This window comes from Phalacrocorax aristotelis, chromosome 17, assembly GCF_949628215.1.
Source record: "Phalacrocorax aristotelis chromosome 17, bGulAri2.1, whole genome shotgun sequence".
NCBI lineage: Eukaryota > Metazoa > Chordata > Aves > Suliformes > Phalacrocoracidae > Phalacrocorax > Phalacrocorax aristotelis.
This window is the reverse complement of record NC_134292.1, coordinates 4,031,878-4,047,859: the sequence shown is the minus strand read 5'-3', so window position 1 is coordinate 4,047,859 and position 15,982 is coordinate 4,031,878. Positions and strand designations below refer to the sequence as shown.

General features: G+C 46.0%; 1 protein-coding gene across 1 annotated transcript in view; it reads right to left on the bottom strand.

The window, feature by feature from the left end:
* PAPPA (pappalysin 1) overlaps positions 1 to 15,982 on the bottom strand; it is a 181,284-nt gene that overhangs the window by 60,602 nt on the left and 104,700 nt on the right. The window contains exon 10 of the mRNA XM_075111900.1: positions 14,247 to 14,443. Within this exon, the coding sequence (XP_074968001.1) occupies positions 14,247 to 14,443 (197 nt within the window). The remainder of the gene's footprint in view (positions 1 to 14,246; positions 14,444 to 15,982) is intronic.

Sequence of the window (15,982 nt, the reverse complement as noted above, 5' to 3'; positions counted from 1 at the left end):
GTAAACAGAGCAAATCTCCAGTGCGCAGATCTGCCTGCTCCCAAAATCCCATCTGTTGTCCCATGGCGGGCCTTCCTCCAGACCATGTCTTCAAGCTACGCATGGCTGTGAAGGGCCATCGCAAGCACTTGTCCATCAGGCAGCAGGGAGCAACCTCCTTCTGGAGGAGAAGGGTGGAAGCGGTTATCGTGCCCCACACGCGAGGCTGCTGCCTCTCCCTCCCTCCTTTTTACTGGGGACTGAGCTGCTGCCGCTTCTGCGCCGAGACAGATAATGCTGTGGGCCTCTGGGATGAAACGGGCTACACCCTGTCCCATTTGCTAAACAGAAAACCAGAGAAAAAGCAGGAACAGGATCTATTGGTAAAACCCACAGTACCATCTATTTGTGGAGCGCACAACAACCTGAGTAAGGTTGTACAAGTGCACAGAACTATTCCCGGACTGATATGAAATGCGTGGAGGCACAAAGAGGACATCCTCTGTTTGAAGATCCAGCTAAAGAACAGATTTCAACTATAATAATGAAATGTAATTAATCTACAATTTTTAGACGACTGCTTTGCAGAATGTTATTTATATTTAACTCAACACACGCCAGAGAATCCCAACCATGACATAAGCAGCATTTTAACACATCCCTTGCAGATGAAAACTTTCTCCCTCTATTGCCAGACACGGGGGCTGGCAGTCACCCAGACCTTTTATTCTTAAATATGTTATTGTTCTTGCAGACCTAAGGTTAATCTTACCCAAGGATGAGAAACTATGGTGCAGTTGCTAAATATCAGAAAGGTTCCTGCTTGTTTATTGCCCAATATTATCAGGCAGCTTGACTGCCACATGGACACCACCCAGTTTGCCGACTGCAGAACAGACCTCCAATCTGTTCTGAAAGCTGTTGCACTGTTCTTCTCATTTAGGCTGGGAATTGGGTTGGAGTTACAGAAAAAAAAGAGAAAATGCCCACATTAGTGAGCACCGAACCATTAAAAAGGCCACCATTTGAGTTCCAACAAACACCCCAAAAATCAGCCAATTTCTATGACCATTTCAAACCTCAAGAGCCCACAGAGCTCAGATGGAAATTATACACAAACAGGCGTAACTCAAGGGACATCAGAAGTTTTGCTCTGGGTTTTTTTTTCCTAGGTTCTGGTCAGAAATGCTTTAGGACTAGTCTCTTTATTAGTGTTCTGGATTTGGCCTGTCAGAAGATTTGAGTCAAGAGTTGTATGCCCAACTATGAAAGTCAGCACTGGGGCATTGCAGGTTGGCCTCTAAAACTTAAGGAAAGCATTCAAAGCTACTTTTTCCAAACCAATGCATGTATTAATTTTTTCTGTGCACTAACAATGAGTTTAAAATACTCTGTTGTTGTAAAATCATAAGCAAAACCCCAAACCAAATCTGAGATTCAGCAGCATAGGTTATAAGTATAAGATGATGAGAGAAAGCTGTGCCCTCCCCCTTTTAATAGCCTCCTTACCTTCTGGTCTGCTGCTTCTTCCTCAGCAGCAACTTTCCCTTACCTCTGATGCTCATGAACCACAGCTTCTATTCCAAACCTCTCCTTGTCCTCTGTGTCTGATAACACAGTTTTACTAAGTTTTGTGCTTTTTGTCTGCTTTTGCCTGTTTTCATTGGGGTACTTAAAGGTCTGATGGCAAAAGATGAAAACCTGCAGCATGCCCTGCTCCAGGACAAAGGCATGCAGGCAGGTGATCAGCAGAAAAGCTTTATCAACTAGAAGCTGATAAAACTCCTGGGGTAGCACACTGACGCTATATTACTCCCAGATTCAGTTGGCTCAGAAATAAGAGGAAATCTCATCTGTCAATTTTACCCGTGTAATGCAGAACAGGATTTGGCTGTGGGATTGGGAAGCACATTACAATGTCCTGCAGGACAAAATAAAGCCCCACTGCCAGTTGCTATGTCCAGTTCCAGCACGGCCACTTCCCCTTTGATTCTGGAGCAGCCGATGGTGTCTGGACCTCACAGACTTAGTATTCAATTAGCACGTTACTACGGCTTTCTTAGCCCAGACCCCCAGTTGCCAGCTGAAGGTTTGGCTGGATTTTTAGTAATTGGAAAGGGATCTTTATGTGTATGAAAACACCACAGCTGATATGGCGTCGGCGTCAATAGTTCGTTTGCAGTGTGACATGATGACAAATTCCTCTACTTTACAATAAAAATGATAGTGTTCATTTCCAAAGGGAAATTTCCTTGGGTAGAATTTTGGATGCAACACAGGGCTGTGATTCAGACAGGAGAGGGAGACGCAAGGGCTATTTTGTTTTGTCGTATAAGTTGGTTTAGTTTCAGGAAAGCGAATAGGGGCTACAGGGATCTCCATTAGATGACGGCCCAGATTGCATGTGTATTCAATGTGTGTTATTAACTTTAGCTTTCTCAAAAAATGCAGTTATTTCACTTCCAAAGACTCCGTATGAACAATATATTTCAATTTTTAAATCATGCAGACCTGCATTCTTTGAGCTTTTCTTTGAATTTCTGTTATCTCTAGATTCAAAGCAAACTTCATTTAAAACCGGTGAGTTCAAATCAAAATCACATAAAACCATAAAATTCACATGGTATATGTGAAAAAACTGTAAATCAGTTCTGACTGGCCCTATCCCAAACCCATATCGGCTTTGACATCCAGCCAGGTGTAATCAAAATATCTAGGATGCTAGCTGGACCTGTGGAAAAAACAATACGGAGTTTTGATTTTACAACAAAACCCTAACCAGATGACTTTTGCATGGTTCAAAGGATCACCTCAAAGACCTTAGTCGAGCCAGGGCCAGACACTACAGAAGAAGAGTGAGAAAAACAGAAACAATTGCACTAATGGGTTTTAATAACCAACTCAACTTCTGCACAGGCCCACAGGCAAACGCCAGCATTCGGAGCTCGTGAGTGCAGTTTGTACGTGCCCCTCCTTCTTTTGCCATGCAGCGATGCACCCTGGAAGGATGTGAACACAAGCGATAGCTCCAAGCGCACAGCTGCGCAGAATACAGCCTCAGCGGAAGCACATGAAAGTGTGCCATGTGCTCCTGTGTATTCACATCAGAGGTTTGCTATTTCTTCAACACAGCAGTAGCACAGAAAGATGCTGCTCTTAAACAGCAGCATCATCCACCCAGCACTGCCAGGATCTCACCTAGAAGGCACAGTTCTTAGAATTAGCCCTAAATTGCATTCTGTTATTATGTTCAAATTCATAAATACATCTACCGGTAGAAATGGCAGCCAAATGCAACCTGCTAGACAGACAGCATAAAGAAACAGCACCCAAACAAGACCTTATAGCTTTAGTTTTGCAAACATCAGCCTCATTAAAGCGATAAGACATTTTCAATCTGTGGCAAAAGCTCCTGTCTACAACTTCCACATTGCTGCTCACAAAAGTGTGAAGGCATTATAGACTGATAAGTGCTTTAACAGACTATATATCCATCCACTGGAGAGCGAGGTTAAACAAATACAGTAGCCAGAACATTATTGTTGGCTGCGCGCTCGGGTTCCCGAACTGCCTGTCTCTAACTTGAACCAGCTAGGTCCACTCCAGCAAAGCTCGCACACAACTGCGGGCCAAGGCTGGCCGTGGGGGTGCTGCGGCAAAGGAAAACAATCCCACCCCATAAGCTTTTACCACTGATGAGTAGAGCGAAAGCTTTTTCTTTTTTTTTTTCCTTTGACTGTAGCATTTCATTTGGGAGCAGCTGGCATCAGAAAATCAAACTGTCAAAGGCAGAATGTGCACCACGCTTTAGGAGGATCTTAAATATATTTTTATTGTTATATTAGTGGATCTGACTTACTGGATTCATTGTAGTTTTGCTGGTTTGGCACTCCTGCAAGGCAAAGCAGGGCTGGGCTTGGTAGCATCCCTTCCCTCCTACCCAAAGCTGGTCCTATCAATTTGCTTGGACAACGAAAGCACGCAGCTAGTTAGAGAAAGCCCAAAAGCAACAACAACAAATCCCTTAAGAACTTCAGCTCGATGAGAAGCTCTCCATCAGAAGAACACGCTGGCTCAGGTGGACAGAGATGCTTAGAAGCACTCGGGCAACATTTCTGATAGGAAGAGAGCCAAACAGGAAAAAATGAAGCCCCAACATTTTCAGCTAGCGAGGAGGAAAAAGCCACATCGCTTTCATTTCCAGCACAGTAGGAGTAGAGCCTAAATATCCCCACACCTAACCCCACCTGCCCTGAACTGCCCCAAGCGCACACGGGGCACAGGAGCAGCTTCCAAGGGATGTGAGGCAACGCAGGTGCTACCACGAGCTCTGAAGATTGCTCACTAAGCTTCGCCTGCGGCTGAAGCAAACAGCCGTGCAGTGGTTAATGTCAGCTCTGACCACATGATCACATTCAGGAAAGGTCAAAAGAGTGATTTTTAATTTAAAAACATCTGTGTGTTTAAAGAACAAAACTTTCTCATGTGCAGAAAACCAGGAGTTTCCAGCGCTTTTATTTCCAGAGTTAAAGTCATGCTTTTCAGCTTTGTTTAGGGTTATGGACCATGTAAACAGGCCATGTAAACCACACGCAACCCTCATCACACAGCTTTTCCACATGCAAGGATAATTGGGGGTGCAAATCTCTCTCCCCCGGCTCCTTTTCTGTCTCCAAGCTACTCGGCTTCCCATACCACACTCCCAGCGAGCCAGCCAGACACCCAGTTGTCGTCCTTCCCTATATGAAGACATACACATGCCTCTAATCCTAAGGGTATAAGCCTGCTCTGGGCTGTCAACAGGCCTTAATTGGATACATTCAGGGAGATGATACATTGGGAGAGGCCCTGAATTTAATAGCGAAAGGGAAGGCTGCGGCAGGGCTCCCAGGGAGCGCGGCGGGGGGGCACAGAGGAGAGCTACCATGTGCCGTCCTGGGCAGCCGACTACAGTTACACCTCAGCAGTCAAACCCTTTTGATTGCCCATCCAACTAAGCCCTACGTCAGTGTGCATTAATTAAGATTAAACCATGTGGCTTGTTTTTCTTAATACCTGAAGGCACGGCTTGTGGTATACAAATCAGAACGTTCGCCCTTGCTTCACCGGGCTTTTTCCACTGAAATTGCAGAGTAACGGAATTCTTGCTGTGTGAACGAATTCCTCTGAATGAGTTGGACCATCCAGGGAGAGTCAATACAGCAGCAGCCAGTTGCTTCCTCCCGTCCACGCACATCTGCACCCAAACAAAGGTTTGGCTGCAGGTGTCCGGGGAAGCCCATCGCTTCCCTCTAACCTCAGAACAGCCCTGGTCGATCTGATAAACCTCAAACTCCAACAAATTAAACCAAAAGATCACTTAGAGTGCTTCATCCTTGATGTCCCAGGCCAGTAGGGGAGTTCACAGAAGCTCCCAGCTGCTCCCCGAAGAAGTTATTGCGGGGACTGAATTATGAGCACCACCTGTGGGAGGAAGCTGACGGCTCCCTCAGCCTCGCTGCCGCCCGGGAGCAGGCTCTGGGAGGACAGACTGGGAGCACAGGGGATGGAGGAAATCATGGCTGTTCAGTCTTGGCCTTTCCCTACAGAAACAAGCACTGGGACACAGTTAAATTCCACAGAGCGAGGGTCTCCGTCCCCAGCAGGTAAGGCTAACAGCGTAAGCACAGTGCAGCGCACCCAGAACAGATCGCTCTGCTGGAAGGGCAGCTTCTTCAGAGATATTTGCTTGGAGAAAGGTGGAAAGGTCATCTCCGCCCTGTGCTTCTGCTTCCCCTCTCTGAAAAGAGACTTGTCTTCTCTCAGGGAGATGACGCAAGGGTTAATTACCAAAAAATGGGAAAATAAGGTCCACTGCCCAAAGCGCTAAGCGTAAGGATTTTGGCCCAATGACCAAAATGGCTAAGCGGAACTTGATGTTCTCCTGAAATGAGGACTCTCCCAGTGAGTAGGTACACACACAGACAGATCATAGCACTGACCATACAACTAACCATTTCCTGGCATGCATTAACGTTTGCAGCCGGACCCTGAGGCTACGGTATAAAGCCAGGCCCCAGGGAGACTCCTGCTGATAGCAGCGGGGGCTGGGCCCACTTACCAGAGGGGTAAATCTTGTCTTCTTATCAGATCCACCACTGAAATGACCCCAGAGGAAATGGTGAACCTCCAACTTTACAGGCAGTATTTCCAAAAATGAGCACGGAGTTGGGGTTCCTCAACAGTTACGGCTCCAGCAAATCCAGCATGATTCAGGAGAGGTTTAGAGCTTATCCAAATGGTCTTCAGTTTTGGGGTGTTTTTCCTTTTTAAAGGAGATACTTATTTGCAGGTGGGGAGAGGGGTTGACTTGAGAGACCTTCAGGACAGTGCTGGGTAAGCATCACCCTCCAAAGACGATGCCTTTTAGAGGCATCTGAAGATGAACACCCTAGAATTCATTGGCATTCAAAATACGAGGTCTCTTATGACAATGTGGGCTAAAATGCCTACAGTTCTCTGAACAAGTAGTGCAGACAATCCTTCATTTAAAAGAAAAAATAAATTCTCCACTCCTGGCATGAGAAAGTTTACTTTCAGGCTTAAAGAAATGATCGTGTGGTTTTGGGGATGGCATTCCGTTCTGCTGAAGAATAGCACCCTGCCTGCCTGTATATCTGTGGCTTTGTAGCTACATTAGAATCCTGGAGAGCTCTGTTTACATATTTTACATGTTTTCTTGTGCAGAACATGAAACCAAATTACATAGTAAAGGCCATTACGGCTTTGCTCTTGCACCCTTTTCCGTCCTCTCCTTCCAATCATTTGTTTTAATTCTATCCAAAATAATCGACTGGGTATTTTTAACTGCGCTTGACTGACTGGCAATGCTTCAGGCAGGTTTATTCGCTGTTGTACAGGGAAATCACGCAAAAGCTGGTGAAGCTACATGCCAGGGGGGTAGGGAGAAGACGGCCAGGGCGGGGGTGGGATGAGAAATGCTGAGGACCCTTCATGCATGAACAAAGCAGACGTGTCGATGCATTTATGCAAAATCATTCTGCTCTGAATGGAGAGGGACCCAAGACAAACAACCCGGATGGGATGCAGGAGCGCTATCCCACGCTTACGGCTGGACATGCTCTGCATCTAAAGGCTCGTGAGCAGCAACAGCAGACGGAGGGACTGGCAGGTTGAGGGGCAAGGGCCGAGGAGGGGGGTCTCCTTTCAGAAGAGTGCACGCTAACAAGCACCGCTGCTGTTGAGGGGTCTGGCTTTCAAGGTCGCTGGTGCCAGGGGGGTCCAAACTGTTTTGTATTTCTGCGTGTAATCTGGGTAGGTGGCTGGGCGGCTGGGTGTACAGCAGATATGATCATAAAATGGTAAGTTACTTCCTAAAGAAGCACATAATCATTATTATCCAAGACAATATTCCTTTCTTGCCTCTCTTGTCGCCTCTAGCAACAACAAATGGCATGGAATTCTGCTCTCGTTTCGTTAGTGGTAAATGTTTCCTGGTCCTAGGAAGACGGGACCAATTTCCGGCACCTGAGGATTTTTGGTTTGACCTTCATCTCTGAAAAGGTCAGATTGAACCTCTCTGAGAGTACTGATGGCTGCTTTGCTCTCTGCATCATCCTTTGTTTCTTTTATCTATTTTCTGTACAGTACACAAAGGGAACACAGTGTACCAGCCCCTGGTACTCACTGTTCTGTTTCCCTTAGATGACTTGCATATGTGCTCTTGAAAAATTATTCTAAAAACTAAGGGGGGAAGGGAGTGGAAAGAAAAAAATATCCCTTGAGTGTTTGGCAAAATTGCTTGGAATCTCCTCTGACATCTCATTGTGTTCTCTCTGTCCTCCCCTCACACAGATCAGCCAGAGGCTACGACATCAGCCATGGGGTCTGCTGGTTTCCTACTGCCAGGAGCAGAGCAGCACTGCTAGACATGGGGACGGAGGGGTGAGAGGGAGGGAATCGCTGTCTGTCCTAGCAGGGAGCAGGCAGCCAGGTGATGGGCAGCATCCCCTTTTCTCCAGCCAGCTCTGGATCGACTTTAAGGGTAACACTCTTTCTCAGCCACCTCTCTGCAACTGAGCCTTTTTCAAGCCAGCCTACCTAGAAATCCCATTTCTTATTTTATTTTTCTTCAGAGACCACCTCAGAACACTGAGATCATTCCTGAGCAGAAGCCATGACACTGATGTTAGCACACATCTTTGTAGCATCCCTCACCTTGGCGTGGGCCCTTCGCAGGGACCACCTCCTCCAACGAGGCGAAGCAGCAATGCAAACATGCGAATAAGGACCAGTGGAGTTCCTTTGGCAGAAAGGCTGCAAAATCCAGCTTTCCCAGCAACACAGGTGGGAAACAAGATTTCTAGCCATTAAGGCAAGGAGTTCGTGGGACAGTTTTCCACTCCTTTTGTACTGGAAACACACAGCCAAACTGTGCTAGGATGAAGACTGGTTAATTCACAAATGGGATGATGTGTGGTGCCTGACAGAGCTAAAAATGCAGATTTAATGACCCCCAAAGCCCTTCCAGGTCTCTGCTCCCAGACAGCGACTCTGAGCAGGCCTTGAACAGTTTCCTTTTTATCCAAGATACAAACATTTCCCTTTCAAGACGTCCTGAACTTCCTAGTCTTGGGGAGGTCGAGGCTCAATATCCCAGTGACTGCAACATGGCTGAAGGATACTGAGGTTTAATCCTCAGCAGTAGCTTTACCCTTCTGTGCTCTGGTTTCCACCTCTATTAAAAGAAACAGAAACCAAGCAGTGTGGCTGTGATAAACCTTAATTAATCCCTGTACATTGAAAAAACATGAAAAATATCATCACTTAATCCAAGGAAGGAGCATTCCAGCCTGAATTTGCCTGATGGTCAGGGCCAGGCTCGTGATGCAACTCTCCAGCCTTCAGGCAAAAGACCAAATTGGCTGGTCTGTAGCATCCAGGGGAAGGCCTGAAATAAAGACATTGTTTTGGACCCCCTTGAACTAACTTTAGACTTGGAGACTCTGTAACCTAAGCCGAAGCCTTTTGGTGGATCAGCCAGTCCTGGAAATGAGCTCAAATGCGTACAGCAAACCTACATTCCTCTTGCGACAGCCTGTGCACAGTGTCCAGCTCATCTTTTTCCAGAAATGGTCTCCGATCACTCATGGTTCCTCCATTATGGTTTTTCTAAGTGGGATTCTGCCTTCAACCTCCAGAGATTAGTGGTTCAAAGCCTGGCTCGGCTATAAATAACAGAGACATTTGCAAAGCAAATCATCTTATTAAAAATGGCGGGTTTTTTATCCCTCCAACCACAATAAAACTCTTACCGTTGAAGAGCAACAGGACTTGGCTGTGAATTGGGAAGTTCAAAAACGGCCACTTGCAGAGCCGACAGACAGACACCCTCCCTCTTCTCAGCAAGATCACCCCAAAGGAAAGGAATGGCTTCTCCATTAAAAGTTGCAGGTTTCCTCTCTTCCCACTCCTGTTCAAGATTACTCTATTTGTTAGCTTTACTGGATCTTTGGGGAATTATCTTCAGTGTTATATTTATTAGACAGAATAAAACTGCGTGGCAGAGAACTTCATCATCCTTCTTTTGAGTTTTGTTACGGTATTTCCTTACCACTCTTGGAGCCCTTGCTCTACCACGTTCTTTCTTCTAGTATTCAGGATATTTTTGTGCTCCTGTCTTCCCCTTTTGTGGGCAATTTCAGACATACTGCAATTCTAGACATCTTTCTGCTGCTGGTGGACGAATAGGTTTGTTGCAGTGAGTCTGGATGAGTGCAATTGTGGGAACTGTAATAGGGGCAGGAGGGGGCCTCTGTGGGAAAGATGTAATAAGAATCCTCTTCCACAACTTGTTACTCCATAGCAGCCCCTGTGGGGTACCCAGAGGAGAACAGGGTGTGTTCGTCTGTCCGGGAATGAAAACGAATCCCAGGATCTGTCTGTGCCCAGCAGCCTCGGGAAAGAGTCCCCTTTCAGTTAACTGTGCCTGAGCTGCACAGCTTTTTCTGTACAGGGGAAAATGAGGCTTGGACAATGGCATAGGGAAAAAAACCACAATCATATATATATCTGTGTATATATGGTTACTTGGTCTAAACAACTTCTGCACAACTGGGAGGAAATGCAATGGAAGTCATAGATACTGGGGGACTGGCCCTCTAAGTCACCAACACAGACCAGCTTCCAAGTCCTGAGTGCGCATCGTCATGACAAGAGTAACAAAGTTAACAATAAGCCACCTATATGGATCTATATCTATTAACCCCCTTTCATCATTCTCTATTATAAAGGCCAAAGGAATGCAGATGAATCAATTCTCCGAAAGCAGGACCAGCAAGAGGAAAGGAGACATGGCATCTCTAGCCTCCCACGGTTGGTCTGCACCCATCTGCCTCTGCTCCTCTTGCCCAGGCCTTGGAGCAACCCTCCTGAAACAGGCCTGTCAGAGGCTTCCTCCAAAGGCACATCTGTATAGAAAAGACATTTTAGCAAGATATCCAAATCCTTCATGCTCAGTACAACCTACTCTAGAAAGGGAGACTAACATATAACCTAATGCACTCAACCCAGTGTAAACTGTGGCAAAACAAAATTGGTGTGCAATGACAGCACGGACATCGAGTTGACTAAGGTCAATGCAAGACCCGGATTTCTTGAACCCTACCAGACAGCCAACCTTTTATGGTCACCTAATCCACACTGCATGGGCCTACTCCTTACTGATGCAGTTTCACCAGTGGTGATAAAATAGGGACTGTCTGGGTAAACCATGAGTTGGCTTTTTAAACTCAGGTGTTGTCAAGCCTAGGTGTGCTTGACTTGGTGTCAGGAGGCTGTGTCCTACCCCCTCTGGCTGGTAACAAGGAGGTTGACCCTAGGTGGGTACAGACTGGTCAGGGAAATAAGTCCCTGGGGACTTCCGATACAGAAAAAAATTGCAGCTACTCACAAAACAGATCAGCCGGAGCACCCTTTGTCTGTTTATGCCTACTGGATCTGTCCTTCAGCTAGTATAAATCTGCCCAGCGCTACCGCCTTTTGTAGTCTTTGCCAGCATACATCAGCTGATGACTTAATGCTAGCATCAATAATTGTTAGCACAAGAAAGGCCCCGAGAAATAAACAGTGCTGTAGAAAACCCCACACAACCAGTACATCAACACTGATAATATTTCACACACAGTGGATGGCAAGGAGAGGCTGTTTACAAACTCACAGCAAGAGCTGTAGGGAAAAGAGCAGCCCAAGAGTGTGCAAAGCCCTTATTGCTGAATTCTTCCTGCAGTCGACAACAGGTACTGAGCAGCATCTGCTTCAAGATCTGCGGAGGATGCCAGATTAGAAATCAGACTGTAAAAATACCCTGCACCGGTGCTCGCATTTCTGTGCTGGTGCAATGTTGCTGACTGGTCCTCTTTGGCTCTAAATATGATGCTGTCAGTACTGAGAATATTTCTTAATCAGCACTGAAGAGTGGCTGCCAGGAAAGTAGAAGTGGCTGTCTATCAGTCTTGCTTCTGCAGAAAGGGCGATTGTTTAAAGGCGGGGGGCTGTTTGACCTTTCCATTTTTCAAATGTGTATCTCTTCGCCAAGACTGTGTCGTTCTTTGTAAGCATTTTGTTGTTCAAAACAAACCTTATACTGTGAACTTTTTTTCTCCTTGCTTAGTATGTTGCCATTCAGCAGCCTCATACTAACAAGTAAGGAACCGGCATGTAAGATCCATCTCAAAATAATAGGCAAGTGCGGGCACCCTACTTCTAAGGAACAACCAATTCTGCAAGAATGGGCAACGACTTAGGTGAACTGGGCAAACAGGTGTGGGGCAGTCAGTTCGCAGAAGCAACCCCACAATAATGAGTAAGTGTGCTCCGGCTTGCGCTCATAAACAATCCCCCAACAGTAAACAAGTGCACGCAGGCAGATATTGCTGAGAAATACCACAACAAACCAACCTGCGATGCTTACTCCTCAGAAACAGCCTAGGCTAAACTACGACAGTCGTGCAGAGAAACAGGTGCTGAGATATCTGAGGATGAGAAATATCTTAAGTCACCAAGGACATGCTTAAAACGCTTTAAAGTACCTTGAGAACATGGGGGCAATTACAAGAAACGGGGATGGCTAACAAACAGGCAGCTTATGTATTGTGTATATTGCTGTGCACTGCACTCAAACATATCTTTCATGGCATTCCTGATGAGTAGCCAACACAAATGCCACTCTGATTAATCAGGAAACTACCCAGCAACAACACGGAAAGTTTGCACAACACCAGCAAGCACACAACCTACTCTGAAAGATATCTGGGTGAGGAAAGGTGCTCCTTTCATCAATACAAAAAACCCCTAGGGCTCAATGGTTGTGCAGATAATGAAGCCAAACTTGTTTACACACCCGTGATCATTACATGCAGTGATTAGAGGAGATCTTAGGTTAATTTTCATCTCCGCTAACTAACAAACTGATGACCTGCTGCCCCACCTAACCTCTCCAGAGTGACAAGTCAGGTGCTTTCACAAGCCGATGAGGCTGTCTTGTTCCTGGGGAAAACAAAGACTTTCTCAACATATACGACTAAAAAGGTCAGTGAACCCCATGCACTCAAACTGGTGTAATAGGACCAGCTGAGCTAAAGCAAAAATTCCTTTTGCTGGAAGTAAATAGCACACTGTTATCTCCCCAGGGGCCAGGCAATAACAGGAGGCATGTTCCCATTCACTCTGCCAGTGTGTGATATGCTAGTGCTCTGCCTATAGATACAACAGCTTTTTTTCCCCTTTGTTTTTTTTTTTTAACAAGGCTGTGACAACTTCATCTCATCTGGGTACAACAAACATGCCTGAGCTGTGGCTACACATCGGGGCTTTCTGCTGTGTGTGCGCGTGATGGTTTTTTTTCCACCCCAGGACCATATGTTACCTACGGTGTGGCGTGGCTCTCTTTCTACCGGTGCATTAGGAGAAAATCAGGGCAGCGGCTGCATGGGGACAGAGTGCCTGGGGACACGCACATAGAGCAGCACCTGACCGGGAGACAGTGGGCTCCAAACTGTACTACAGCACAGGGAGCACGAACGAGAAAGAAGTTACGAAGGCACTGACAGGGGTCCAGAGGGAAGTTCCTTTTACAGTGTGAAATAATAAATGAGACCATGACAAAAAGGCAATGCTGGGCTTGGGATTCTGTCTTGGTACTATGCCAGCTAACCACGCTTTGTGCATTTAAAAACTGACCTGGTCATTAATTTGTTACAGACTTGTGCAATGTGAACAAGGCCAAGTCTCTTGGATAAAGATGTTTTCTCTTGCAAGCCAACTGGAAATGCTTAGCGTTTACTATTCACAAAGAAATCTGCTTGTCATATCTGTGACACGGGATTCCTCTCTGCACTGCCCACTCAGTACACCTCCCAGATAATCAGACTGTAAGAACAACTTGGCTGCATCAAACCAAAAGTCCACCTAATCCACTGCTCTGCATCTAGCAAGGGACAACAGTGGATGCTGAAGGACGAATATATGAAGCAGCTCTTGTATATGATGGTTCTTTCTCTGCTGTATCCTCTAAAAAACCAACAACAAGCAATGTGGGCTTTCCTGAGTCAGGCTGCCTCTGGACTGTTGCATCTGCATTGTGTACAGCTCTGTTTTCCAGGAATTCATTTAACGTCTTTTTGAACTCATTTGGATCTAATTCTCTCAGGGAGACAAAAGGTAAAGTTATGGTAACTGGAACTATTTATGCTACAAAGGAGACATGTAAGAAGGGGGTTAAAGCTAATGAATGGCTTTGGGAATGGACGGGACCTTTCTCAGAATAGAACAATAGGGTGCTTTTATGAAACTGGGAGACAGAAAACACAAAACTATTAAAAAAGAAAGAACGCTCTTTTGTATTATTTGGCATTAGCGTTCAGAACTCATCGCCACAAGAGAGTACCCTGTGCTAGCTGCAGAGAGCCTCTCTAGTCTTTTAGGTGATGCTGGTTAGTCGAGGTGACTCCTACACAGCTTACTGAATCAAGCAGGCCCCAAATTCAGCCAGTTGTTAGTTGGATGATCGGAATTGAATTTCAACCCCTCACTACTAGTCAGGCTCCGAAAGAGGGAAACTGCTGTCAGGGGCCTTCCTTGGTGAAGCAGCAAGTTACCAGGCAGGGGTAACACCGCACATGAACGCTGACCATCTGGCTACGCTCATGAATGTTGCTCCTTGCTGGACATCACTTCCCAGGACATGAAAGGGAGAATGCTTTCCTTACCTGGGTTGCTGCTGGCTGACCGATGATCACCCATCCTGGACACTGCTGGTCACTGTGATGTGAGACGGAGACATTGGAAGCCCACTGATCGAGGAAGCCTTTAGGAGTGTAAACGCCACAGTCTTTGATGCTGGTCATTTGCTCAAATTCCTCACATAATCCATCACCGTCGTGAAAATAGCACCTGCTGGGTTCATCTGCCAGGAGAAAGCAGAGAATAGAAATCACAAAGGGCTGGGTACACACGTCTGCAATTTAGTCGCTAGGACCTGATAACGTCAGTGGTCGTGTATCTGCTGGACCAGGTCACTGGGAAGTGAAAGCGCTGGCCACTTCTAGGCAACAGCAAGGTGATTTTTAGAACGCCAAGCAACAATAGTCAACTTTTGTACTGGGCAATTCCCCCAAGATTCTTCCTAATGTAAGGGTGTTTCTGCTTACTTGCATCTTTCTCCATTTAAAAGGATGGAGACAGAAGAAAGCAGAGATAGGAAATACATAGAGAGACAATGCGGGTGTTGGCGTAATTCCATCAACTGGGATGGAAAAATGCCAACCGAGGGTCTGGTCTACAATGTTTCCCTTTTTGTTTTTAAAAAATATCTGCAAAACAACAACAAAGGCAGCAACTGGGAATTTAGGGATGGCGAAAACTGCCAGGTCCACAGTTGCAGCGACCAAAGGGCCAAACAGATCTGTTTATCCAAAGAGCAGATAAAGTGTACCTAGTGTGAGGGTAAGCTTGCCACATACACACACGGCTTCAACCAACGTGACTCAGATTTGACCTGAAAGGATCAAACGTAGCAGGAGACTTTATTATCCTTGTCCATTTATTCTGTGGCTTCTCTAATGAGACTGCCAACAAAGATGCCAAATTTTTGAGGTTGTTTCTGTAACACTGGCCCATTAAAAACTGAACTAAGATCCATCTACTCTTTTCAAACAGACTGCATAGCAATAATGACTTTCAGTCATTAGAGTACTCTGTGAAATGGAAACCTTTGACCTGTTGGTATCCTATTTTGTATTGTATTATCATTGCCAGTCCCCAGAGGTATCCAGTTCTGACAGCCTGTTGTATTTTTGTCTGGCAAATAAGCCTGCTGAAAAAACGGTAGGAAATTAGCCAGAGCTGCTAGCTGGACTGATGGAAACGATCCCTAAGGAGAGTCCTGTCGGTAGCATTGGACTATCTCAAGCTAGGTGTCAGAAAATCCAACGGCTGCTCAATTTTGAGTTATTTCCAAACTACTAAATCCCCTGTTTATTTTTCCTCCTAGTTTACACAGTGAAATACCATCATGAGCCAGAAAAAAAATCAGTTTATTGCAATTCAATTATTTAATGACTTTCACTCCTTTTCCCCTCCCTTCCTCCCAATCCCCTGTGCAAAATTCCAGGTCCTTAAGAGAGTGTGAGTTTGAAAGAACAGAGAAGTCTATCAGGGAAGTATGTCATTACGGTTTCATTTCAGCACAACCTCCGCAGCCAACTTGCGTACGTGGGCAAGCGTGGGGAACTGTGTATTTGCGGGGCCGGTACTGCGAGCTGGCCAAAAGGAGCCAGCACGAAGCTGGAAGCCGTTCAGCTGTATGAGCACAGCCCTGCGTCGGAGCGAATATTCCCAGGGTGGCCAAACTTCTTGACCCTACGTGTCACATCTTAAAATCTTCATATGGCTGGGAGCCACCAAACATATACCACACACCTCGAAGAGCTCGGAGCGCTTGGGA